The sequence below is a fragment of the Motacilla alba genome, chromosome 26, assembly GCF_015832195.1.
Source record: "Motacilla alba alba isolate MOTALB_02 chromosome 26, Motacilla_alba_V1.0_pri, whole genome shotgun sequence".
Lineage (NCBI taxonomy): Eukaryota > Metazoa > Chordata > Aves > Passeriformes > Motacillidae > Motacilla > Motacilla alba.
Genome location: NC_052041.1, coordinates 2,410,180 through 2,437,345, shown reverse-complemented (window position 1 = coordinate 2,437,345; position 27,166 = coordinate 2,410,180). Strand labels below are relative to the sequence as shown.

Below are 27,166 nucleotides of genomic sequence, written 5' to 3'. Positions count from 1 at the left end.
TCGGTCTCTTGGTATTTGGACAAAAAAATTTCAATTGAAAATAAACCTACAATAAACTGGCAGGGAAATTTTCTTGTAGAAGAGAGCAATACGTGTGAAGACTGTGTGGAAAATGTTTTCTTTTTTGCTGAAAGCTTGTTCAACAGCCCAGAGTTGTAGAGGTGAATGACACTAAAACAAACACTCATTTTAAAGAGCTCTGCCAGTAAATAACTTACAAAACACCAAAGGTTTCCAAAAGAGTTTAATAAATAATGAGGTTTCTTTCTGTACTGTATAAACTATAAATATACCATGCAGTCCTTTATAACTTAAAATAATTTACAGGCTGAGGTAGGGGGGTCGGAGGGCGCGGGCTCAGGGCCTGGCCGCCTTCCTGCTGAGCACGCAGACGCAGGCGGTGTCGATGCGGATGAACCTCCAGGCCGCCTGCTTGCCCTCCATGGTCAGGGCCTTGACGAAGGTGTGGGTGGTGGTGCAGTACGAGTTCCAGTGCTTGGCGTCGATGCCGCGGCACCCGCCCGACACCGGCTTGGGGTCCCTGCACTTGGTCTCGAAAAAGTACTGCTTAAAGACGTTGTTGTTGATGTTGACCTCGCCCAGCACCGTCACCTCCTTGCCCTTGATGTCGGTGGCTGTGGTTTTGTCCCCGACCCACATGCTGACGCTGTCGCACACCGAGAACTCCCCGCGGTGCAGCACGGGGTGCGTGCTCCTCCTGCTCCTGGCAGTCCTGTTGAGAGCCCCTGCCCCACTGAGAAATCCCAAATTCCGCCCCTGCCCGGCCACCGGCGGGGGCTCCGTGCTGAACAGCACCCGGGGAGACCGGAAACGCCGCTTCCGAAAGATTTTGGGGTCCACGGTGATGTTTAGAGCTTCTCTCCTGCCGAGGCTCCGCGTGGCGTGGCCGTGGGATGTCTGCGGAGCCTCCTGGGCAACGTGGTGTCGGTCGCTCCGGGTACTGAGCAGGGAGTGTTCTGCAGGAAACTCCAGTGGAGCATTGTCCTCTGACTTGGGAGCTGCCTGTGTGCCGATCAAAAAAGCTACAGTCAGAGTGTAGAACAGCATGGGCATTACGTTATGACCTAGAACGAGACAGAAAGGCACTGTTACTGCAGTCAGAGCGTAGAACAGCGTGGGGATTATGTTCTGACCTAGAATGAGAGACAAGGGCACTGTTACTGTGAGGCAGGAGGGCACAAACTGCTGCTGTTCTGGCCATAAATTTATCAGATACCCGGGATCGTACGGATTTCATCAGGTATTCATGTGAGTGCCAGATGTTGTTCTTCCGGAAGAGCTCATTCAGACAGCATCAGTGTTCTTAATAAAGCGAGAACATTAGAAAATAATAGCTAGATTATTATTAATTCCTCTGGTATTTGTCGTTAGAGCACTGTTTATGAAGCACTTGTTTGGTGTTATTAATGTGGAGACCATATGGCGACAGCATGTTCCCAGGAGTCAGATCTCTAGTGAGTTTTGCAGCAACCTTTTTGGCCAGGGCCGGTCTCTTGGCTGCACAGGAGTGAAAGTAGAAGCAGTCTCTTGGCTAAAACAGCTGTCCATTCCCTAAATCTGTCTGCAGAGTTGTCCTTGGGGCTACGCTGGGGGCCACCAAGCCAGTACCTCGTGCCATTATCACACCCTCAGCAGCCACACTCACCTGCCACGTGGCCAGGCCCCAGTGCAGGCTGGCTCAGCAGCCTCCAGCTCTGCCAGCTGCCCTCTCAGGACACACCACATCACTGAGTCAGGGCAGATAAAGCCCAGGCTCCTTCCTTAAAGAGCTCAGGTATCTGTCACAAGTGCAAATAGGATTTTTTCACATTCAAGGGCAAATATGGGAGCACTGTAGATACCAATCTACCTCTGTTTATATACAGCACAGCTAAAGCCATTGTGGCCAAAGTACTGGGAGTTCTGGACAAGCAAGCACCTGCTTTTTTTCAGAATGCTACGAGCAAGAACTCCCCAAAAGTCCTGGCAGAGCAGATACAGTGCCAGTGCTGGTCCTCCTTCAATCCAGAGGACAGGCACGTCTGTTTGGGTGTGGAAAAATGCAAGCCAAATGTCTAAACCTTTGCTAAGACCCATTTCATGCTGGAAGAGCAGCAGCAGCAATACCTTGTTGGGCAACTACCATGTGCTGACTAATTCAGCCACATGTTGGGAATGAGAGACATTCAGAAATGCTCTGGAATTGCAGTGAAGGGCAGACATTGCATTTCCTCTGTAAAGACTTAATAAGCAGAGACAGGGTATAAACAGAAAAGCCCAAGTGAGGCTCCTCCCCGTCTCTTTGCCTTGTTTTTCCTGACATGTCTCAGCTGGCCCTGAGCTCTGCCGTGGCTGGCCAGCAGGCAGGGAGCCCCAAAGCCACTGGACAAACAGGGTTTTGTACCAGAGGAATCAAGCTCTGCAGTTCCACTGTGATTTCCCAGAATTTCTCTGTGTTTTTGCTGGGTGTGGGTCAATTATGGTTGCAGTTCCCCCTCTCTCTGGAGCTTTCTCAGATTAGAATCCCAAGCAGCACTAAAGGACTCGACCAGGGTGCTCTGCCAGAGCATAATCCTGTGGAAAATGCAGAACAACCCTAAGATGTCCCAAAGGATCTCGTGTGTCTTATCTCAGACAGGAGCTGAAATGACATAAACAGCAAGGTTTGTGCAGGGCTGAGCAAACATTCAGGGAACCAGCAGGAGACACCAAGTGAAGGCAGCGACTGAGGAGGGAGGAGAAGCAGAGCCTGCGTGGAGGGGAGGAAGGAAGAGAAAGGCCAAAAGCCGTGTGAGCACTTGTCTGTGCAACTGTTGGGCTGGAGGCACTGGGGACAAAATGATGACGAGGAGAGTCAAATGTTTGTCACAGAGCAAATCCTCACTGTTCCAAAGGCACTTTAATTTGTTTAAAGCAAGGCTGAGGGTTGCTGCTTTCCCACGTGCTGCTCGTGCTGGAGCACTCGTCATCCTCTGTATAAGGAAACAGAGCTGGGTGTAGCTCAGAGCTTGGCTGTGCACCCTCCAGAGAGTAACCCCTTGTTCCACAACCAAACTAAAGTCAGATGCTTCATTGCATCTCTCAAGAGTCAGCTTTCCCGACAGAAATGTTAATGGAAAAGGTTTGCAGAATAAAATCCAGGCACAATTTAGCCATGCCAATGGCAGCCTCAGTGTATTGTGTTTATGCATAAACCCCCTTTTTATTATTTCCTTCTATAGGAAAGAGATGCTGCAATGTCAGCAAAGAGCTGGTTCTGGTTTTGTGCTATACCAGATTTGCTGCTCTAAAATGCAGCTACATTTACCTCCCTTCTCTGGGTTTCTTGTGTTGCCCGTGCTGAGATTTTTGCTTTCAGGCCATTAACACAAAAGCAGAAAGACCTTGCTTGCCTTTTTTCTTTCATTGCCTTGTATTTCCTCTCCTTGTTCTGAATCATTATGTGGAGTGTGGCCCAAACACAGACAGAATGTATTTGGGATACGTGGTAACTTTTCTGAAAATTCAGAATGGAATGTTTTTATCAGTGGAATATTTTCTATCAGGAGAATAGAAAGTGACACATTAAAAAAGTGAACTCAACTTGATGACAGCACAGGCAAGAAAAGTTAACATTAAAGAGTACGTGTGCCTTGGGCTGTGAGGGTTGTGAACTCTTTTACTGGCACACAGAAGTGTTTTACCAGGCTATTTTGGGGAGTTTGGGGTGTCCCTGCGCATGGCAGGGGGTTGGAACAGAATGAGCTTTAAGGCCCCTTCCAACCCAAACCATTTTGGGATTCTCTCTCCAAACCTTGTCCTGTAATTAGTTATTAGAGCCTCTGGCGGTGCTTTCTGGAGATGGTCACAGTGGGTGCATGCCTCGTGCAGCCACCTGGACTTGCAGGGGACGTGCAGCTGCCAGTTCCAGTGCTGGGGGTCCATGGGTGTGTGATGGGAACCCTGGGCACCGAGGTTATCATGGGCGTTGTGATGCCAAAATTACAGCAGCTGTGCTAACCCCACTTCTGCGCTGGGCCAGTGTCATGAGCCCTTCCTCTGGAGAGCTGCAGAGCGAGCCTGGCCACGGGGGACTCCAGGCTGCTGTGGCAGTGAGTGCTGGCTTACCTCTGAGTGCACTGCACGAAGAACTGCTCCCCCAGCAAGGTCCTTATTTCATCCAGAGCTGAGCCGGGCTGGGCTGCACCTTGCCATGGGGCCCTGCTGCTCCTGCCAGCTGCCTGTGCTGTGGGTCACTAGGGCAGAAGGGTTTGTGTCAGTAATCAGCCAGCAAATCAGTGCTCTCAGTGCTGGGGTATTTGCTGGGTCCCCAGGACAAAGGAGGAAATGGTGAATCTGACTCCATGTTCTTAGAAGGGTAATTTATGATTTTATGATATTATATTATAGTAAAGAATGATCTACTAAAACTGTACTAAGGAATAGAGAAAGGATACAGACAGAAGCCTAAAAAATAATGAAAACTGGTGACTCCTTCCAGAGTCCTGACACAGCCTGACTGTGATCGGTCATTAAGTTAAAACAATTCCCATTAAACCAATCAAACAATCACCTGTTGTATAAGCAATTTCCAAACCACATTCCAAAGCAGCAAAATAAAGGAGAAGCAAATGAGATAAGAATTGTTTTCCTTTTTCTCCAAGGCTTCTCAGGTTCCCAGGAGAAGAATCCTGGGCAAAGAGGATTTTTCAGGAAATATGATGGTGACAAGTGCCATTCCCCCCATGGCAGCAGGGGCACGGGGACAGACCCCCTTGGCTTTCTGAGCTGTGCCTTTCCCCTGTCACAGCATCAAGCTTGTCCAAAGCAGTTCCAGACTTTGCAGAGCAGCACATTTGTAGGACAGGACTGTCTTTACTCAGCACCTTTACTAGACTGTGGTTATTGATCACTGCTTCCCACTCCTCTCAGACACCTTCCAGGCTCAGCAAACCCAGGAGTGGGCAGCAATGGCTGATGGCACTGCACAGCAGCCAGGCACAAACCAGGGCTCACAGCCCCAGCATCTGCTCTGGGGAGCAACTCTGATTACAATTAAATTCAGGAGAAGAATCGCAGATTGCCATTTATTGGCAGACAATTATCTGATTGTGGCTGATATTTGAGAAGAATTGAAGATACAAAACTCACAGGCACATAAAAGCAAATACTTGGGTTTTTGATGTGTTGCTGCTGTAAGGGCAGCAATGACTCCAGTCCTAATCACTGCATTGGGAATGGTCAAACAGACCCCAGCCAAAGGCAAAGCATTCTTTTCTTCACCAATTAAATCCAGCCCACTGACACCTTCTCAGCAAACACATTTTCTGATTGTAAATTCATGGGAAAAGGATAGGGATAGAAATAGTATTTTATTAATCTTATTATTCAATAGCTTATCTGCTCCATTTCATAAGGGAAGTAGGGGTTGTATAAGGTAAATGAGGGTTGGATAAGGTACTCCTGCACTGCAAAAAATCCTGCTGCATCAGGCTGAGGAGAACAAGCTGCTAATGCAAAAATATGAATTGGACTCACTTTCCACCTGCAGAGTCTGTCAGTGGGAGCACTGGCTGCCAGCAAAGGCAGCCACTGGGTTTGGCTCTTACAACACCCAGGTGCAAGTTCCTTGATGTTTAAACCTCCAGCTGAAACCTTCCCAGCCTGTTTCCATCAGTGCAGGGCGCAGGAGTCACCCTGTTACGTGCACAGTGGTTTGGCCACCCTGCCTTGCTCTGGGGCCGTGGCTCAGGCTGCCCCTGGGTGTTGCAGGGATTGGGAGCTGAGCTGGTTCCACTCATATCAGTGTGTCAGAAAGGTCACACAGAGTTCCAGAATCCAGAGCTTCATGCTACAGATGGAGTATGCTGTGTTTTTGCAGGAATGTACTAGTGAAGTAATAACCCTTTCAGTGAACTCTGGAGAGTTGAGTACCAGTAATGATAGAGCTATAATGTGCTGGCCACTGCCAAAAATAATCCAACAACTTTTCCAACTGTTCTGCCACCCTAAGAAAACACTGTTTCAGTTCCAACTGGCTGGTTTTTAACCACAAAAGCATTTATTTTCAGCAGGACTTTTTTTTTTTAAAGTTCTTTTACTGTCTTTTTCCCGGATTCCTGGCTGTGGTGGAATCCAGTAAATGATGCAGTGTTATTCAGCATCCATAGACTATTCCTCTGTTCTGCCACTCCCAGACATTCATAAAATATCCTACTGAAGTGAGTCTTTCTTCTGGATTTACCTGTATACAGGATGACAGAGCTGGTGGGTAAAAAAAATCTCACTTCAAGCTTATTTCTTAGTCTCAGCACATGTAGAGTAGAATTAAAGAGTCCCAGACCTGTTTGGGCACAGGGTGCCCAGAGCAGCTGGGGCTGCCCCTGGATCCCTGGCAGTGCCCAAGGCCAGGCTGGACAGGGTTTGGAGCAGCCTGGGACAGGGGAAGGTGTCCCTGTCATGGCAGGGGTGGAATGAGATGAGCTTTAAGGTCCCTTCCAGCCCAAACCATTCTGGGATTCCAGGATTCCATAATTCTGGAGAGTGGGGAAAGGGATCACATCAAAAAGCAAATGGTTCTGTGCCTTGAAAAGCTCTTTGCCTGCAGGACCTGTAAGTGCAACAAGTGCCAAACATAATATGTTTGGGGAGTTCCCCTTTTGTTGAAGTTACCCACAGAATCCAAGGAAAAATGGACAAACAGGGAATGTTGCCTGGAAAGTTATTAAAAATGAGAATTTAATAAATTTACTAAATTAATTGCTTCCAATAAGAACAGCAGTCAGTACTTGACCAGATGCCATTAAAGCAGCTCCTACACTGAGAAAAGATAAATTAATGCTCATTTGTCTCAAACACAGCAAGTAAATTATTTTCTAAATAAAAATAAACATAGCCAATAAACATAAGCATAGGATGTTGTAATCTAAGGCATTATACAATTCGGAATGTTGTTTTCTGTCATTCTTGAAGTTGTTGGCATATTTTAGGGATGTGCAAAAAATAAACAGAACTGCTTGGCTGTCAGTGCAGCAAGTGGGATCATGGAGGTCACCAAAATAAGCAACAAGTAGTGAATTAGTTTTGTCTCATTGCTTCTGGTAGTGAGAGAGAAATGAGGGAGGCAGCTGCTGCTGAAGTTGCTGGTAAAGAGAAGGTGCCTCTGGCTCATCTCTCATGGAAACATTTTCACTGGTGTATATAAGTTATATGAATTAAAATTTACCAGTAGCAACTCAGGGAAAAGATTTCTGAGGCCTGGGAGGCCTTGAAGGGAATCCTGCAGCCATTATGACTAAGAGCAGTGTCAGAGGCACAGCTTTGCCTTGATCTTAGCTGATGAGCAAGAAAATGGGAATCTCTAATGGACCAAACATTTCATTCCTCCATAATATCTGCAGTGACTCAGCCTGTAAATAAGAGGTTTATGAGTGCTGGAGAGCCAGCTGGAAGCTACCTGTGTCTCATACACTTCCTTTTTTTTTTTCTTTTTTTCCAAATGCCTCCAGCACTGAAATGTTCCTTTGAGGATTTCTAGGGAGAGCAGTAGACTGAGAAAAATTCTGCCCTGCAGCAGGGAGCATCATGGTGTCACCGTGATCCTCCTCGTCATCAGGATGTGCACCCAGCATCTGCCTCCAGAGCTCTGACTCAGCCTGGGCCCAGGTAAAGATAATAACAGGGATGGTTCACAGCCCACGGAGCCTCTGGCAATTTGGGGTGCTTAAGGGGGAATTGCTCCATGAGTCTCAACCCATCCCTGGAGGACTCAAGGCCGGGCTGGACAGGCTCGGAGCAGCCTGGGGTAGTGGAATATTCCTGCCCGTGGCAGGGGGTGCAGTCAGATGATCCTTGAGGTCCCTTCCGACCCAAACCATGCTATGATTCTGTGGGGTGGAGAAGCACCAAATCCAAAGCCAGTGAGGCTTTGGAAAACGCTTCTTAATGTTTATTCTATATTTATTGGGGTACAAGTAATGGAAATGGCTTATTTGCAAGGGCCTAATTTTATCCCTTCTTTCATCCTGAACCAGTACATCAATATTTCACCTGCTGCTGTCCCTGTAGAGAAGTCCAAAGAGAGGAAAAGTGTCTTTCCCATCACCTTCATTGACACCCCATTCCCTCAGAGCATTTGGTGCTGAGGCCATCTGCTGGGAGAGATCCAGCCTGGAGCCACAGCTGGGGGTTTCTGACAGGAGGTGACAGGTCTGGTGACATGGGACAGGCACAGCTCAGCTTTAGAGGCCTCACTTTAAAAACTCCTGAGGGGTAAAACAAAATCAAAACTTCTAAGAATGTAATAATTTGTTTTGCTTCTCAAATTTGTTTTACAGTGTTTGGCATCATGATACTCTGGCCTGTAGAACTTGCTCGTGGGAATTCAGAGGCATCAACAGTCATGTAAAATGTGATTCCTTTGGGAAAAACCCCATGATCCTAGGTCAGGGTGGCCATACCAGCAGAGGCTTGTGACAGGATGCAGCCCTTGCTGTGACAGATTGGCTGTTAGTGAGTGTTGAACATGCACTGAGCCACCCTGACAGAGCAGAAAGCTTTATCCTGCTGCAGATAACAAAACCAAACTGACCGTTGTTAAATAAAAGATAAAGAAATTGTCTCTGTCACGATAAAAATCTCATCAAATAAAGTGAAGGGAAACACATCACTTACAAAACTAGTGACAAATCTGAAAATAAATGACAGAAAACAGCTTTTGGAGGAGCATGTGAACCTGATTCTCCTGAAGTGGATGACCTCAATGGCATAAAGCTGGTAAATTAAATGAGCTAGAAATAAAAATCCTGGCTAGGAGTAAGTTATAGGAGCATACCAGGGTTGTATATCATCCCTATATTATCATCCAGAAAGCAAATCCTAAAATCAATGATTGACATGTGATGATTGCTTTGGAACTTTCCGTATCGCCTCGGAGCTGGATATATGTCTTTTATAGGACTCCAGGGTTTCATATATCCTAATTCATAGGCACCAAGGAGTGACTAAAGATCTCAGGCACTAACTGACAGGAAAACTACTGCAGGATAAATGGGAAAAATCCATCCATATAAAGTTGGATGCCTCCGTCCTACCCAGCTGCAGCCAGGATGGGATTGCTGCTCCCTACAATCCCTGTCCAAACACAGCAGGACTCGTTCCCTGTTGCTGCTTCAGTGAGTCCAAAGACCTTCCTGAGGCTGGAGCATGGCCTGCCCTTCTCCCCTCTACACCTTTCCCAAATGGATTTAAATTTGGGAGTAGTTGGCTTGCTATATTTGGCCCCGAGGTTTCCAAGACAAAATTACCAGGAATGAAAGAACTGGAATTTCAGACTTCACAACACTACCAAAATCAAACTGGAATTCAGCTGGGAACAGAAAGTATGAGGGCAGTCAGACTGTGATGTTACATCCCCTCTTACAGCCAAGAGTAGTTAAGGCAGAAAAATACAATATCTTTAGGGCCAGTAAACCTTTCCAACTAGTGATCTTATTCCAGCTATTCAGAAGGGAATAGAAATCCTGATTCTTTTCCAAACCCTGATTAATAAGAACCAGCTGAATCCCAGCAGCAATGCTAGCGTTTCATTTTTATTCAGGCCCATAATTTTCATTTATATTCTCCTTTTTCACTTTTCTACAACTGCATTAACAAACTTGCACACAGGCGATTTTAGCAATGGCACGTGTTGTAGTGTAAGGCATCAATGTAATGCCTCCAAAAATGAGGTAGAAAACAAAAATTTTTGTTTCCTGGGATGTCATGATCACATTCCCAAAGGTAGACTCCATCATCTTCAGTGTTTCTCTGGATCACGAATTTGGAAAATAACATTATGTAAGGACAAGGAGCAGCCATAAATTACGGCCGTGACTTTTCAGACTTTCCCGTTCTATTAATTATTTACATCCAAAAGGAATTTTATCTTCTACAAATCTTCCAGTGTGTTTATAACTATTTTCAATGACTCAATGATATTTTAATAGGGCAGGAATTCTGAGAAGCTCCAAAGGGAAGCTGAAGAGTGTCTGTGCTTGGCAACTCAGAGTAAAGAAGGATGCAGCAAAGGATAGAGTTGACAGAACTTTAAAATCTCTGTTCTGCTGAACTGAGGGCCTGGCTGCACCGGATAAAAAGTTCTGTAGCTGGAGCAACTCAAACTGATGTGCTGGATTTTTTTCTCCATTAAAAAAAATCCCTTAAGGATATAGACAAAAATCTACAAAATCTTATGACATGAAGGTGCTCTTGTGTTCACCCAGAGTGCTGAGATAGGGAAGAAACAGTCCATACTGGAATGGAATATTGCTTTGCTTGTGTAGGATTTTTCCATCCAGAAACGTCAAGTGGTTTTACAAACACTTAATAAAATGATCCTCCCCACTCGCTTATGGTCAGTAGAATTTTCTTCTGTAGCATGTGAAGAACCCAAAGAATAACACAGGATTCCTGCCAAGCAGTAGCAATGTTCCTCTTCTCCACTGCCCACCTCCTTTTGTTGTTTTTTTTTTAATTTCTAGGATATTCTTTTTCATTTTAAAATCTATTTTACTTTCCTGAGACCTAGAGAATTCAATTGCCTTCTTTAGGGATTGAATTCCCTCTCTTATGATTTACTTTACGTTACAATAGGAAAATCATGAAAAAAACCCCAAAATGACACCTTTAGAAATACAAATTCCTTATTTTTATTGCAGCTGGAAAATGGGTATTGACCCCAGAGCAGTCACAGTCATTCTGTGCCCTTCTTATTATGACTCTCAAGGCAAAGGCATAATACTTTGAACTATAGAAAAAATGTTAATATTTCTCCTTAAACCAGCATGCCCCAAGGTGAATTGTGTGTACAAAAAACCTCAATCATCGGGCTGTTGCTCCTTAGCTGTTTGTTTTCTGTATTCTTTGACATATCCTGTACATTTGAGAAGTGTATTTCTGTATTTTCTGGACATCTGAACATAAGCTTTGTGTCCTGCTGTACGTGAAGTGACCTTCAAGGTTTGGGCAGATATTTGTCTCTCTGCTCATTTCAAGGCCTGAGCTTTTTTCTGCAGATTGTAAAGATGTGGTAATGCTCAAACCCTTGTACTCCACCTGCCTTTCCCGTTTGAAATTGAGTTCAAAACAATTTTTTTTAGAATTCCTAAGCACTCCACTACAGAGGTGTGAAATACAGTGGGTTTTAAACTGAGCAGATGTAAATAAATAGTGATGTAGTAATCTATTATAACATTAAAAATATCTATTAAGTAACAGTCTTAGTGTTAAATTTAAACTAAGCAAATGCTTTTTTAGCTGGGTGCAAGAAAAACTTTCAGCTTTGAAGTTTTTTTGCTACTTGCTGGTGGCTTAAAAATTTAGTTACCAAAGAGGTGGAAAAAGGGGTTTTCTTTCCCTGCACAGCAGGAACCTCTTAGATGTGGTGTAGTTTTGAAATGAGAGGGTAAAAACCTCCTAAGAAACAGGGTAGAGATTTCCACAAAAAATCTGGAAACACCACCAAATAAAACAAAGCAAGCCACAGAAACACTGAGTTATCAGATTGCAGTGTCATCTTGTAATGTTCTCTGCAAGCACAAGTAGTTCTTGCAGGAGAAATAGGAGTCTCCTGTCATCTAGGGTCGTTTACCAAGAAAAACATGAGGTTTTTTACAATTGCTTAGACCTTTCAGATATTCCTTCTAGTGCCGTGCCTCATCTGAGCACCATCAGAAGGAGGAAACAAGCAAAGTGGGTTTCACCCTGCAGCTCCTGCACTCCAGACAACGGTGCTGCTTCGTTTTCCGTGAAGAGACAGGGCTGCTTTGTGAACTCTGCTGCTGCTGCTGGAATTTTTACCCCTGGGCTTTCATACTTTGTACTCAGCACTTTGAGGATTAAAGCCTGCTTTCTGTGGAAGTGTGTTGACACCATGCAAAATGCTCCATACCTACATTTTTCCCCTGTATGTTTTTCTGAGCTCAGCCTGGGAGATCCTCTTGATTACTTGGCAGCAGAGTAAACCACTGCAAAGCACAAGTGTTCAGGATGTTTGGGAAACTGATCCTATTTCTTCACATGCTTTTATTTGCCTTATTGTCCTTATTTGTTCATTGTATTTTAGTGTCTGCATGCCTCAAGTGGTAGAAAAACAAGAGTGGTTTTGCCAGTGGTTGTAATCCATGTGAGCACCAGCTCCTTCTCTCTTTACCAAAACCCTTTTCTGCACCTTTCCTTATGGAGTGGATGGATTAAAAAGCAGCAGGAGAGTGAGACAGCCATCCCTAAAAATCTGTTCTCTGGCTCTCTCACTCCTGCCCCTGGTCATGCCTATGTGTTGACAACCTCTGTTTTGTTTCCTCTCCAGCTCCAAGCGCTGCTCCACGTGCTCTCTGACTCTTTATCTGCAAGGCTCCTGCCTTCTCCTGTCACACATTGAGTCCAGCTGCCTCAGAGCTGCTGCCCCACACAGTCTTCTCTGCAGCACACCTGGGACCTCTGCAGCATCTTGGCTTTCATCTGCTGTGGAAGGTATTTACTCCTGGCTGTGTGATTGTTTTAACTCATTGCTGCGTTAACTCACAATGCCAGACAACTCCTGGCAGCTCTAAAGAGGGGTGGGAACAAAATGCGATAGATTCTGTACATTAGCAACAAAATATATATTCAGAGAAACTAATCCAAGCAGTGTTTCCCTGCACTAAGCTAGCACAGAGATTGATTTAGGTTTTACTTCATTCCTATGCTCTGAGCATCTCCGCTCTCCTTCAGCTTCCACCCCAACACCAAAGCTGAGGCCAGAGAAGCACAGCCCAAACTTCAGCACTCTCAGCATCCCGAGTGTGTCAGGCAGCTGCTGCACAACAAATCTGCTCATGCTCCCAGAGAGCAGAGACAGTTTGAACTGGGGCCATATTTCAGCTGGACCTTGTGGGCTGCTGGGCACAGACCCAGCCAGCAGTGGGGAGTAGGAGTTTTCCATCTTTGTATTATGTCAGAGTCTGAGGGGAGGCAGCTGCTGTGGATGTTTTAAGATAGGAGGGTTTTATTCCCTGCTCAGCCATTTAAGGTGAAATGAAATTTAAGGTGACATTTCAGTGTGGGAAGGGGTTTGTTTGTCTGGATCTTGAACCTCTGGAGCCTGACAGCTCTGGAATATCCTCACCTCACACAAAGCTTGAAGGGTGTAACACACAGAGAAGTGAATGATGCAGAAGTGAATGATGCTCCCTTGCTGGGAGCCTGCAGCTGGCTCTGGAATAAATGTCTTTGAACATTTATTCAGCTCTCCTGGCCACACAGACCCTCTGTGCAAAAGGAGAGCTCAACAGAAGAGTGTCTGTAAAGGGAAGATCAGATCCTGTCCTGTGCTGTGGGAATCCTTCAAGCACAGAACAGAGAGCAAAGAAGTTTAAATGAAGTTCAGCAACCTTTGCTTAAGAACAGGAAACAGGGAGTTGGACTGACCTGGCAGTCTCAGCAGCTCTTATAAATCTGTGTTTGGCAACTCACTTGTGTGAGGAGGATTTGAAGGGTCTTTACATTTTCTGGCATCATCTGGTGGTTGAAAGCATTTTTGCTTCAGTACAAATGATAATGGGAAAGATGCCTCTTTTTCCTTTAAACCGTGCCCTTGAGTGTTTCTGCCACATTTTCTAGAACTCTCTTTGGCCCTGCTCTGAGTCTGAACAGCTCTGAATCCCTGAATTGCAACACAGTGCTATCGCTGATAGCACTGGACATCTCTGGACTACTCCTCCTTCATCTTTCTGTGGGTCTCACTGACTTCCCTGTTATGTGGACTTGGAAATTAGGGAATGCCTATAAAAGTAACCCAGGATAAGAAAACTACTGTTCCTGTGTCTACCACCATATTATTTACCTTTTATTATATTAGATATGAACCTTTTTTCCCCCATTTCCACAGTGAGAACAATCAGTGGATTGAATGTGGGAACTCTTGACTGGGAGGACTAAACTGCTGTAATGAGTTTCCTCAACCTACATCCACCAAAACAGTCTTGCAGAAGCTGATTAAACAAAACTGTCTCTCAGTGCTGTGCCACAACCTTCGAGAAAACAGGGGGAAGGAGTGAGGGCAGGAGGGCTTCTGAAACCTGGGGAGTGGCACCTTGATACAGCAAGGAGAAGCTACAGAACTGAACACTTTGTAAATAAAATGTCAAGGCTGCAAATGGTAAGAGAAATACAGCCTGAAGTTCACAGGATCATTAAGGCTGGGCAAAACCTTTAAGATCATTAACACGGCACTGTCATGTTCACCACTAAGCCATGTCTCCAAGCACCACATCTACATGTTTTTTGAGCATTTTCAGGTATTCCACCCCACCAGTGCCCTGGGCATGCTGTGGCAATGCCTTCAGTGAAGAAATTTTCACCAATATCCAATCTTCTCCTGGCCCAGCCTGAGGCTGTTCCCTCTCCTCCTGTCCCTGTTCCTGGGAGCACAGCCCAACCCCCCCAGCTGTCCCCTCCTGTCAGGAGCTGTGCAGAGCCAGAAATTCCCCCTGAGCCTCCTTTGCTCCAGGCTGAGCCCCCTTCCCAGCTCCCTCAGCCGCTCCTGGTGCTCCAGACCCTTCCCCAGCTCTGTTCCCTTCCCTGGACATGCTCCACTCTGATCATGCTTCTTCCTGTTTAATAGGAAAAAACGCTGCAGAAAAATGCACGTGTGCTCCTGACAGGACAAGATGTTGGCAGGGACAGCTTCCACCATCCCAGGGTGCTCCAAGCCCCATCCAACCTGGCCTTGGGCACTTCCAGGGATCCAGGGGCAGCCCCAGCTGCTCTGGGCACCCTGTGCCAGGGCCTGCCCACCCTCCCAGGGAACAATTCCTGCCCAATATCGCATCCCTGCCCTCTGGCAGTGGGTAGCCATTCCCCTTGTCCTGGCACTCCAGGCTGTCCAAAGTCTCTCTCGGAGCCTCTTTAGGCACTGGAAGGGGCTCTCAGGTCTCCCAGGAACCTTCTCTCTTCTAGGCTGAGCATCTTTAGCTCTGCCAGCCTTCCCTTGTAGGAGATGATGTTGATCCCAGTACAAAATGGAGCCTGTTATTCAAACCAGTGTGGATAAAAAGTCATGGCCTGCATGGAAGGGAGCTATCTTTGTGCAAGCTTTGATGTTAAAAAATAGTAACTCGAACTCACAGATGTACTGATTACCCTGCTAAAAGAAGACGTGGAATCTCTCCTCAGAATTACAGCATTTTAATTAGAAGAATGCGAGCAAAGCCTTAATCTTGTTAGTAGGGGTAGATACGGATGAGGCAGAAACAAAATCCACAGCAACACAGTCCAAACACAAAAAGCTGTCTTGGAGGTTGGTAACAGCACCAGAACTGCTCCCTGCCACTGCTTTTCCTGCAAGACTAAGCTTGACACTGACTAAGTTGGAAGAAATTGCCCTTCTGCCTTGTAGCACTGAGCTACATCACACACAGCTGTGTGAAAAAAATAACTGCAATGTGGCAAAGGTACTTCAGATTTGCAAACCAAATCCACAGATACTTGATTATTCTCTTTAAAGTTCTTTTGAGCCCTTCTAAATTCTTGTGACATTGAAGGATCAATAAGAATCTCATCTGTAGCTGATTCTGACAGATGTTAATCTTTGCCTTGGCTTTGCAGTCTGCTTGAAATAGTACTTGTTCCTTCATGTCAGGCCTCTGGCAATGCTCACAGAGCCAGGATTACAGTCTCCAGTCAATCCCATTTGTACTGTCATTAACTTTCTAAACTGTTCCCCATAGCTGGCAACCTTTCCATGCTTGGAGATCTACTTAGTGGGAAGCTGGGAGAGTGATGGGTTTTGCCTGTCTGGAATCGTTGTGCCTTTAATTGAGATTTGTTTAATTTTGTCATTAAGTCAATTTACATTATAGGCATTTCATGGCCATGATTACACACTGTGACTGTACCCTGGCTGTGTTTTGTGCCATTTACCTATTAAAGAAAGAGAAAAAAGCTCTGTGTTTACTTAAGATTTTTACAAGTAGCCTTTGTTTTTTTTTCTTCCATTAACTTATTTAATAAATTAATCTAATTTTTGGATTGGAAAAAATTGCTCATCTGCAGATTCTGTGCTGTGTTTCTAAGGAAGTTATTAGATTTATTTGGCAAAATACAGGTGAGGATTCAGTACCTGCTTGTCTGGAAGGAATTGTCAGAACCCAGAAACATGGTTGATTCCAAATTAGGGACAAATCTCAATCAGAAAGCAACAGGAATGGGAACATTTCTCCTGCAAACAAGGACTTTATGGTGAACAGAAATCCCTGGGTGCAGCACTGCTGTGTGTCCCTCAGGCCCAGAGGTGTGGGAGGGCTTGGAGCAGCCTGCTCCAGTGAAAAGTGTCCCTGCCCATGGCAGGGGTGGAATGAGATGAGCTTGAAGGTCCCTTCCAGCTCAGACCAGTGTGGGATCTGTAATTCCATGATTCTCTGACAGATCAGGTGCTGATTTTTGGTTTTTTTTCATCCAGCACTCCAGCAGTCAGGGGTGCAGGTGACTTTCCTTCTCCCAGAATGTGAGTCAGGGGTGAGCAAAGCTGTGTGAGTTACAACACAAGCTCGATAGCGATCACTCCAGCAGCTGGGGAAGCCAAAGTCTTGCTTCTTAATAGGAGAAAAGAAAGCTGATTAATCAGCTGAGTCATCCTGCTCTGCCTCAGTGCTGGTATGAGTGGCATTCCCTATGGATCAGCCTATTCCGAGGGAAAAGCCAAACCATAATCAAGGCTAATTGACTGAGCTCAATCAAATGTTTCAAAATACCACCCATGAGTTTGACATCAAATAAAAAGCAGGGATATTCCCAGTCAGACAGTTAATTGCTTCCTGAAAACCTGCTCTTTGCAATAATTTGAAGATTTTCACCAGGGCTCCCTTTTATTTCCATTTCCAGCTTACAGCAGGTCCCAGTGCAATGTACACATTAACAGACTGGAACAAGACACTTGCCCTCTCACATTTCTTCCTTCTGCATGATGCTGCAGTGCTGTCTTGTCTCTGGGACAGAAAATTTGCAGCCTTCAGGAGTTAAACCAACTTTTTGGAAGGTTTTAGAAATATAAATATTACCAGCTTCTTGCAGTTATTAGTACTAGCACAAATAATTGCAGTATTTTAGAGTAAAGCCAGTAGGCTCTTTAGTCATTATGTTTAGAGAATTGACCCCAAAAGGATATTTCTATGGGTTTTATTTCTTACATCCAGCAGAAATTGTTTCAAAGAGGAGCTGAAATGTCAGAGTTTTTACAAGAGTTTGTCTAGTGGAAAATAACGGTGGAGCTTAAACATTTGTCTGGTTCCTGATGTGCCCCAGGTTGTGTGCAGTGATGAAAGATCAGCAGCACATCTGTAAGTGAATCATCATTTTCCCTGCACGCACATGGTTGCACAATTTTATCAACTGCTGGCTTTGATGAATATTTGATATTTATCATGTGTAGCTATCCCATCCCATTGTAATATCAGAAATTCCAGGCACAATTAGCAGCTGAATTTGATGTCACAGTTAACGAGCCCCAGTCCTCCTGTGACCCAGGGCAGCTGCACACAGGGTGAGCCAGCCTTCTGCAGCCAGCAGTGACAGCAGGACTGCAGTTACAGCACCCACATCTGGCTGCAAGCCCTGCAGCTGGATTGGACATTGCCTCACCTGGCCGGGTGTGCAGAGCAGGTGGCAGGACCTCGGGTGAGGCCCAGCATTAGAAAGAATCAGTATGGAATCCTGGAATGCTCTGGTTGGAAGGGACCTTAAAGCTCATCCAGCTCCAACCCTGACACCTCCCGCTGTCCCAGCTGCTCCAAGCTCCATCCAGCCTGGCCTTGGGCACTGCCAGGGACCCAGGAGTAGCCACAGCTGCTCTGGGAAATCCATCCCAGCCCCTCCCCATCCTCACAGGGCAGAATTCCTTCCCATTATCCCACCTAAACTTTTCAACCTTTCTGTCCAAGCCAGTGTTTGGGTTTCACAAGGAATCTGGGAATGCTGAGTCCAGAGCTTCCAAACTGCTCCTTCAACTTCTGGGATCCTCTGGAAAGGTCCTGCTGGGAGCCCCCAGCCCTGGGGGGTGGGTTTGGCCTTTGTCATGAGGCATTGGTCACAACAGGGGGTGCAGAATGATTTAAGGAGTGTGGTGGTGTTCAAGCAAAGGTTGGGCTTGATGATCTTGGAGGGCTTTTCCAACCTTAGTGATTCTGTAATAAATCCCATGCTCTCTTTCTCACATAACCATAATTCTTGTTTGGATTTTTGGATTAAAAATCCATCGCTCTTCTGCAGCAGGACATGAACACAGGTGCCACAGGCTTCACACCTTCTGTAGCTCCACAAAACACACCCAGAAAACTCCCAAATCTGAATTTCCATGCGGGTTGTGCCAATATTAATTAGTACAAATAACCTGATACCTTTGAAATTAGCTGTCATTGTAACACTTAACCCCATATGTAACCAAGTATTTTCCTTGTCTGGATATTTGCTGTGCACCTTGTATTTATTACAGTGTTATTTGTTAATGCTTTTGTGTGGTGAATCAGTTGTCAGGAAGAATCATTGTGGTTACAAAAAAAGCAGTTTTATTGTGAACTGGAAGGAAGAGAATATGGATGAGGATGGAGTGGGAGGAGACAGAAGATGACATTTGTAGCCAGATGTGATTTGTAGTATGAAAATATTAAATGCTGTTGAAAAGTGGGACTCCACAGATTATTGACATAATTGTGGCAATAGGAACAAATTTTTCTCTGGTATTTGCCTATTTTTGCTACAATTTTCCTCAGATGATGAATACATGACAATTTTACATTGTCTGACAAAAAAAATTTGGTTTTTTATTCTATTTTTTAAAATAACATATGTCTAGCAGATTTCTAACTGAACCATCTTTTTAAAGAAGCCTATTGTGACTGAATTTTGCATCTTTCAACTTTTCTCTGGGGTTTCTTTGCATTAGTATTGGGTTCAAAGGAATAATCAAGGTCTAAGCCTTACAAGATCATTTTTTGCCTGCTTAAAATGAAAACCAGAGGGGAGTTTTGCTGATTAGGTGTGTATTTCATTTCTGTGCACAATGCCAGAGTTTAAATACATGTCACTTGGAAATGAGCTTCTCCAAATTCAAAGGGAGAGAGATGAACTTTAAATCTAAACTTTAAACCTCACATCAGTTTTCCTGTGGCACTGGAGATGTGTTATTTTCACAGAAAGTATTTCCTTTGGCTTTCAAGTGATGGCACAAGCAAGGGCTGAAGACGGAATTCAAATTACTCGAATTCTTTTTAAAATGTGGAATACTGAACAAAGGGGAGAAATTCTGCAGGTTATTAAACAGTTTTCTAATTTCTTTGCTTTCAAAGAGGAGGGAAGAAATGAGAAGGAAAGGGCCACACACTTTTCTGTCTCAGAACACACAGAGAAAAGAAATGGTCTCTGGAACAGCCCTGCCCAGCACCAGGAACGTGCACCCAGGGAGAGCTGATGGATCAAACTCCCTCTGATGCTTTGGATTCTGGATGCTTTGCCAAAACCAGAAACTCACACTTTTGGCATAGATAAAGTGTCCTGGAATGTGAGGCTGAGCAGTCACCCTTTGCACTCTCCTCTTTACAGCTTGTGCCTGAGAAAACGATGAGAGGAAGGTTTGGCAGGAGGGACTGGGGCACGGAGTGTTTGGATCCAGCAGAACAGAAATGTGGATGTTGAATGTTCAGAGCACTGATAACACCAGTCATGGAATTCCAGGATGGTTTAGGTGGGAAGGGACCTTAAAGCTCATCCCACTCCACCCCTGCCACAGGCAAGGACACCTTCCCCTGGACCAGGGTGCTCCCCAGTAATGAGGGAAGGGATGGAAAAGATTTTTGACACGGAAAATAAACCCACACCTCACTTCAGTGGCTTGTTCTGTGCTGATTTGTTTCTCTGACACACTTCAGGTACTTTCTCCTCCCAGGTAAGAGGTGCAGTTACTGTGATCAGTTACTGATTTCCCTCAGTTTTGCTGAGGGAAATGGATCAAATTGCTAACACTGAGCAGAAACAAGGATAATCAACCTATTCCTTTTTAGAAGGAACCCTTCAATGTCCTCTCAGCACGGAGAACGACCAGGTGAAGGGCTTGTTGTCTCTGACAGGGGAAAACAGAAGATTCTAAGAGCAAAATCTCAATAATTCACATAAACAGATTCTGTGGCTGTAGCAATGCACCCACCTCAAACCCCTCGCTGGTCTGGTGCCAGGACATAGAATATCCCAAAAGGATCATGGAATAATGGGCAGGAAATGATGCATTGGGAAAAGGCAGGCTGTGTCATCCACCACAGGGCAAAGCTCTTTGTGAACAAGCACAGGTCTTTTCTCATACCTGACTCATCCAGCACATAAAGTCGTCAGAGAAAAAGAATAAAAGCTATGTTTCAAAATAGAAAAACACATATTCTGTGAGCCAGAGCTCTTAAATGTATCATAATCAAAGTACTACGTAGCAATGAGGCGCCTGGCAAATCCCCATCACAGAAATTTCTGAAGAACTTTTTTTTTTTTTAAGAGCCTGGATCACATCTGGTTGTGTGAGGAACAAAATAAAACAAAGTGAAGCAGTGAACCAGACCAGTAAAAAAAAATCTGTGTCACCTTTCTACTTATACAGCAGGGAAAATACAAAGTGATTAAGAACTAGAAAAAAATCATAATAGTAGTTTTTCACCTTGCAAAGCCATTCTTGGCAAATAGAAAGTTATCAAACACATAATCTGCTTCCCAGCTGTATTTACACTGGGCTAATTTACTCTTTGGAGGTCAGAGCTGTCAGAATCAGTGCAATCCTTAAAAATTTCCTGGGCAGTTAACAAGTTAATGAAGGCAACTTTCACTGCATCCTCTTTAAGGCAGCAACATTTCTCACAAATATGGCAGATCAAAAGAAATGACCAGCCCTGAGTTACAACCCGGGTTCATTTTATCCGTTAGTCATTCATTTAGTTCATTCCTTTGATTTTCTTCTTGGAGGAGCTTCATGTTTGCATAACATAAACGGTCATTATGGTTTAGTGGGCATCGTGGTGTTTGTCAAAGGTTGGACCTGCTGACCTTGGAGGTCTTTCCCAGCCTTAATCATTCCATGATTCTATGATTTTGTCAATCATACGTCAACCAAGGCCCCCAAAAAAAAAAATCAAAGAAGTGGTTTTACCTTCTGTTTGTTTTTTGTCTGTCTGTTGTACTCGAATCCCAGTTAGGATTTTGATTCCTAACAAGTCAATGGGAGCAGAATCTGAGCTTTTATTGGCACATTGTTATGGACCCCATGGGGACAGGAAATTGGATTTTGGAGCCAGGAAGATAAATGAGGGAAAGACTTTTTTGGAACCAGTTTATGGTCTGTGTTGATGTTCAATTTTAGAAAACCCCTGAAAAAAGAAGCCTTGAACTACCTCAAGTGGTCTGGTCAGTGCAGGTTTGATTTCTGTCACACCGAGGGGGGATTGTGTCAGGGATTGGTTGGAAAGCCCGGGCCAGGGAGCTCCTCACCTTGGTGCACTGTCACCACCTCCCTTGGGGCACTGTCACCACCTCCCTTGGGGCACTGTCACCACCTCCCTTGGGGCACTGTCACCACCTCTGTTTCCTCGGGGAGATGCCACTGTGAGATGTGGAAGTCGTGTCCATGAGAGAGGACAAGGAGGAATGGCTTTACACTGAGAGAGGGCAGGGTTAGATGGACACTGGGGACAAATTTGTCCCTGGGAGGGTGGGCAGGCCCTGGCACAGGGTGCCCAGAGCAGCTGTGGCTGCCTCTGGATCCCTGGCAGTGCCCAAGGCCAGGCTGGACAGGGCTTGGAGCAGCCTGGGATGGAGGAATGTGTCCCTGCCATGGCAGGAATTCCCTTCTCACCCAAACCATCCTGGGATTTTATGTGATAAAACCCATCCCAGCAACAGCCAGTGTGTGACTGATACATCCTGATTTGGGTCCTCTGATGGTGTCAAGCACTGTGCCATATGTGTTGGAAATGCAGGAGCCTCGGGGAGTAAAGGAGAAAGGTGATGAACAGCTGCCTCCAAGATAAGGAAAAATCAGAGGTGTTTCATTCAGTCAGCAGCAGCCCGGGGCAGCTCAAAGGACGGCAGAAAAGCCCTCAAATGTTGTTTCAAACTACCTGCTGCAGTCATTTGAATGTAGATATGATGGCAGAGCCTCCTTGGTGTGTATTCAGGGCCTGATTCCTCCTTGCACTGGGCAACTTTCATCTGTGTGCAAGTTCCAAGTACTGAGCAGCACTTTGCTGATTTTCTCCTGCTGTCCAGCCCTGGTGTGATCTCAGTGTCTCTCCCAGGAGCTGTTCTGACTCTGGGCTGCTGGAGCCAGCTCTGGATGTCCTTGGTGACTCCCCAGCTCTCTGCCAATGCACTCAGGTTCTTGGCATCCAGGATTCTCTGCTGGCAGTGCCATTCTCTGCTGCATTTCTCAGGGTGATGCAGTTCTCAGAGTGAAAGGTTATTGTCAGTGTAATTAATGAGGCATTGCCCTGCTACTTTTTACTTGAGATTTATTTGCGCATAATATTTTTAGTGGAAGCTGTTAGAAAAGACCTGAGTTCAGTAAAAATTTTCAAATAAGATGCCAGCTCCACATGAAGGCCACATTGAGATGGGATAAAATGACATTCCCCCATTTCAGTGAATTTCACAAGATGCCCCAGGACTCACAGGCCCTTCTCCCCTGCCTCAGACACTGATTTGCCTGAGGAGCTGTAAATCCCATCACTGATGTCTTTCTATAATGGTAGCATCCATGAACACTGGCCTACACCTAATCCTTGAGCAAACACCAAAATGAGGGATGCTGTTTCACCTTCTGCCATTTTTTCACCGATGAACTGGCAACCCACAGCAAATGTTACACAGTCACCTTTTTTGGGGTAGGTGGAGTATTTGACAGCTGAAGCACCAAGGAGAAGGAATTAGAGCAGCAGGTCAGGAATTCTGCCTCCTGCAGCCCCTGGGGGTGGCTGGGGAGAGGGGGACACGTGGGGAGCCTCTCCTTGGGCTGCTCTCCCACCCAGAGGTTGTTCTGGAAGCACAGACTGATGGAAACACAGGCAGCAGCTTTGCTCTCAGTGTGCCTGAGTGCTCCCTGAGCCCTGTGACCTGCAACATCCATGGGGAGGAATTCCAGAGCTCCCTCATGCCCAGAGAGGGGAACCACCTTGTTTTGTTTGCCTTGACTTTGCCACCTGCCAGTTTTATTTCCTGCTCCTCGGTTTTTGACAACAGCCATTTCCTCTCTGCATCTTAAGGACAACTGTGACTATAAATATCTCCCTCACACCCTTGCTCAGCCATCTCTTTTCCAGACTTAGAAATCATAATCTCTGTAGTTTCTCTAAATACAGAAAATGTTCCAGGCTTTCATCATCCTGCACCTTTTCTTGTTTTACTTTATCCTTTAATCCTTGTAACCAGTGACCAGAACTACCAGCACTACCCAGGATTTGGGGCTGGGATGGGTTTATATTGAGGGTCTGAGATCTTCTTTCCCCCAAATTCCTTTAGTGTTAGTGGCCCTGGGCAGACAAGAGTGCACATAACTCGCAGTGATTGATACTGCGATCTCTTGGCAACAGCAAAAATGATCTTGCTTTGCTCGACCGCATCATTTTTGTGAATAAATTCACATCCACACACACACACACAAATATTTAATGAATTCTGTGGGGCTGCACAAAGGGCATTGTGGGGAGAGAAAAAGCCACAACACATCCCACAGGACATCTGTCCCTGACCTTTGGCCGGAGCAATGTTCTCAAATGCTTTGGCCTCTGTGACCCTGCCCAGGTCAGACCCAGCACAGGGAGAATTTCCTTCTGGCCAGGGCAGGAATGCAGCTGTAGGAGCGTTGGTGCATGGCCTTTTGCTCCCACAGGATCATGGAATCATTAAAGTTGGAGAAGACCTCTAAGAAGCTTGAATCCAGATGTTAACACAGCACCACCAGCTCACCACTGAGCCACGTCCTGAGTGCCACACCTGGGCCTTTCTGAACACTTTGGGTGGTTGGTAACTCCAGCACTGCCCTCAGTCCCAATATCTGGCAACCCTTTCAGGAGAGAAATTTTCCATCATATCCACCCTGACCCTCCCCTGGCACAACTTGGGGTCAATTCTTCTTGTCCTGTCCCTGTTCCCTGGAGCAGAGCCTGACCCCCCCCGCTGTCCCCTCCTGTCAGGAGCTGTGCAGAGCCACAAGCTCCCCCTGAGCCTCCTTTGCTCCAGGCTGAGCCCCTTCCCAGCTCCCTCAGCCCCTCCTGATGCTCCAGCCCCTTCTCCATCCCCAATGCCCTGGGACAAGTCTTTTTTCCTTCTTTCTTTCTTTCCACGAGATAAATTTGGTGGGAAGAGGTGTTACCCCTTTCTCAGGCAATAAAATGAGATTTAATAAATATTTTGGTGTAACAAATCCTTTGCCCGAGCAGCTGCCAGCAGAGGTCAGCGTTGCTGTAGCTGGGCTGGAAGGGGTTGAGTTTCCCCAGCTTTTATTGGCCCCACGTTTGGGATTGACAAACATTTCTAACCCCACCAATCCAGCGCTCACTGTTGCTGTTACAGCACTGAATCTTTTGGAATGAAATTATGGGTTTTAGTAACCCCTTATCTTTTTTTTTTCCTTTATCAGCAGTTTGTTTGTAAAATGTAGATGAAAAAAAAAATCAAAGATTTCTGTTAACTTCTTAAAATTACCAGTGATTTTCCATGTGCCTTTCATTTAAGTCAGTAATGCTAATTAGTACGTATTCAATATTCTGTTAGTCCTAAAAGCATTTTTTAAGGAAACAGAAAACCAATTAATAGAATCTGTGCTTAAAGGAACATTTATATGGCCAAAGCCATGGAGCAGTAGGGGAATTTATGGGCTTTATTCTATTGATTGAAACAATCTAGCTTTTAATGTGTTCTATTTGACCCTTGTTCTAGACATCCCATTAAGTAAAGACATTTTACACTTGAAAATGCTAATCTGAATACGTATTTCAGGTCTTTTTCTAAACTAGTTTTTAAATTACTATCCTGTGGTTATTTCATAGGCTGCTCAGTTACCCTATGAAGTAATTGTTTATTTAGCATATGGGTTAAAGTGATGCTTGTGCTCATTGTAGCTCTCCACTGAACTTAAATGAAGACATCTAAAAATACAATTTCAGTCTTCGGTGGGGAAAAGGGGCACTGCTGAGCTACGAGGGTGAGGAAATACAGCCACGGTTACTTTCTTTACCACCTTGTTGGGAGGGCCAGATCCCTCCGGGGTGAGTGGCTGGGACTGATCAAGCTGTGAAATCACTGGTTCTGCACAGATGTGTCAGGGGGCTCCTCTCCAGACCTCGCTGAGATTTGTTTTAAAATGATTCATATCTATGATTATTAATACAGTCTAAGGCCCAGTCCTTCTTATCATACTTGAGAACTCTCCAATAGATTTGATTCATCGTTCAAATCCCTTCTTTCCATCCCTGCAGTCTCTTGGGGAAGCGCAGAAAATGTTGTAACCCTCTGAATTTCAGACAAAACTCCCTGAAATGGCAGTTGGCAGGGGGATTTTAAAAGCCTGTTTTCCACAATATCTGAACCAGCTCAGAAGTGCCACAAGCAGGAATGTACAGACAAGTCAGCTCCCTCTCAGTCTTATTGCAGATAATTGTCACATTTTAGTTTGGCTTAGCAAAAAAGTGCCCCAAAAAACTTTATTGTGATACTCCAATGCATGAAAACATCCATAAATTATCTGTCTAACAGCCACAGTGCAACTTCCAAGTTGTGACAACTTGGAAAACCAGCCTGACAAGCACGCTCACTTTTGGTGTTTTTCTAAAACTTCTTGAGCTTTATAAGGAGAATTTAAATTGAAGAAAGAACCGAAGCACAAACACTTTTTGTTCTCAGCACACAAATTCCTTCTGTCTCCCTGCCTGGGGTCCCCGTTTTTATCTGTGAGCAGTGTCTCAGCTAAAACAGTGTTATCACCAGCTATAAATCAATAAACATTGTCAGCTCCATCCTGTCACTACACACAGGCAGCAGGGAGGTCGTGAGCTTTTCCAAGTGGACATCCCAGAGGATACAGGGTCTCTGGTGAAGCACTGCTCTGTCTGCAGCTGAAAGGATCCTGCCTTGGGTCAGTCACGCTTTGATTTAGCAGAATTCCTATTTATTTATATTAGTAAAGAAAGAAAGGAGTTTTTATCTAGACTAGAATTATCACAAGGCGGGGAAAAAAGGAAATAAGAAAGCCTCAATATTCAGAACAAAGCCAGTAAAGAATGTTCATATAGGTGTGACTGCTGTAGAATGCAAATAAAACTAAGTTCCCATATACCTGGATAAAAAGAGTATGAACACTTGCATTTCCCTGAGATTAAGCTGCTCTGGCTAAAGATGTTTTTCGAGCTCTAAGCTTATCCACAGCTGCCCCACCAACACCTTCCAGATGTGCGCGCGGCCAAACCTGCCTTCAGCAGATGCGATTTTCGCTTCCACCAAACCACGCCGTGCTTGCGAGCAGCGAGCCGCCCAGACATCCCATGCCACCTTCTCCCATGCCACCTTGTCCCATGCCACCCCATGCCAGCCCGTGCCACCCGTGCCGCGCTGCTCCGGAGCGCACCTGGGCCGTGCGCGGCGCGGGCTCCGAGCGGGGCTCACTCACCTGGGAGCCGCAGCGCTGCTCGCCGCGGGCTCGCCGCTGCCCGAGGCTGTCCAGGCTGCTCTGCCGTCCCCTGTGGCACCCCTGTCCTCGGCCCCTGTGGCCAGCCCGCAGAGCCATTCACATCGCCGCTGCCGTCGCAGCCTCATTCAGCGCTCGGGGCTCCGCTCTGATTCACGGCGAGCCGGCTCCCTCTGGGTCCTAGCGCTGTGGACGTGTGGGAGCTGCACGGGCTCGCAGGAATTCGGCGCTTGGCTCGCTGCCGAGCGCAGGCAGGGATGCACAGATGTGCAGCGAAAGTTTCAAAGCCTGGCTGCTCTGCGAGCGCGCTCGCACAACGCCCCGGGAAGGCTCCGGCTCGGCCGCGCCGCTGGCAGCGACTGAATCCCTCTGCGAGGGGGGTTTGTCCTCTGCCTCGCCTCTCTGCATCCTAATCCTTGCCCTCGATTTAAAGATGAGGGCTCCCAGAGGGAAACTCCCAGCTCCCCG

At 45.8% G+C, this 27,166-nt stretch overlaps 1 protein-coding gene across 3 annotated transcripts; it reads right to left on the bottom strand.

Annotated features, from left to right (window-relative positions):
• Positions 1-231: 231 nt before the first annotated feature.
• NGF (nerve growth factor) lies at positions 232-27,166 on the bottom strand. Of its 3 annotated transcripts, XM_038162714.1 has the most exons (3): positions 26,681-26,808; positions 4,108-4,235; positions 232-1,085 (listed from the first exon to the last, which is right to left on the bottom strand). In XM_038162714.1, exon 3 carries the CDS (start codon positions 1,072-1,074, stop codon positions 358-360), a length of 717 nt encoding a protein of 238 aa, XP_038018642.1. In that variant the 5' UTR covers positions 1,075-1,085; positions 4,108-4,235; positions 26,681-26,808; the 3' UTR covers positions 232-357. The 3 variants fall into 3 exon arrangements, with proteins under 3 accessions (XP_038018642.1, XP_038018641.1, XP_038018643.1); XM_038162713.1 differs by lacking the exon at positions 4,108-4,235 and having other exon boundaries at positions 232-1,023; positions 26,681-27,166; XM_038162715.1 differs by lacking the exon at positions 4,108-4,235 and having other exon boundaries at positions 26,681-26,819.

Bases quoted from the DNA above. Each gene is read 5' to 3' on its own strand.
- NGF (XM_038162713.1), bottom strand. From the start codon at position 26,797: ATGGCTCTGCGGGCTGGCCACAGGGGCCGAGGACAGGGGTGCCACAGG. The intron at 1,024-26,680 runs GTGAGTGAGCCC...ATCGGCACACAG, and splicing joins AGCAGCGCTGCGGCTCCCAG to GCAGCTCCCAAGTCAGAGGA.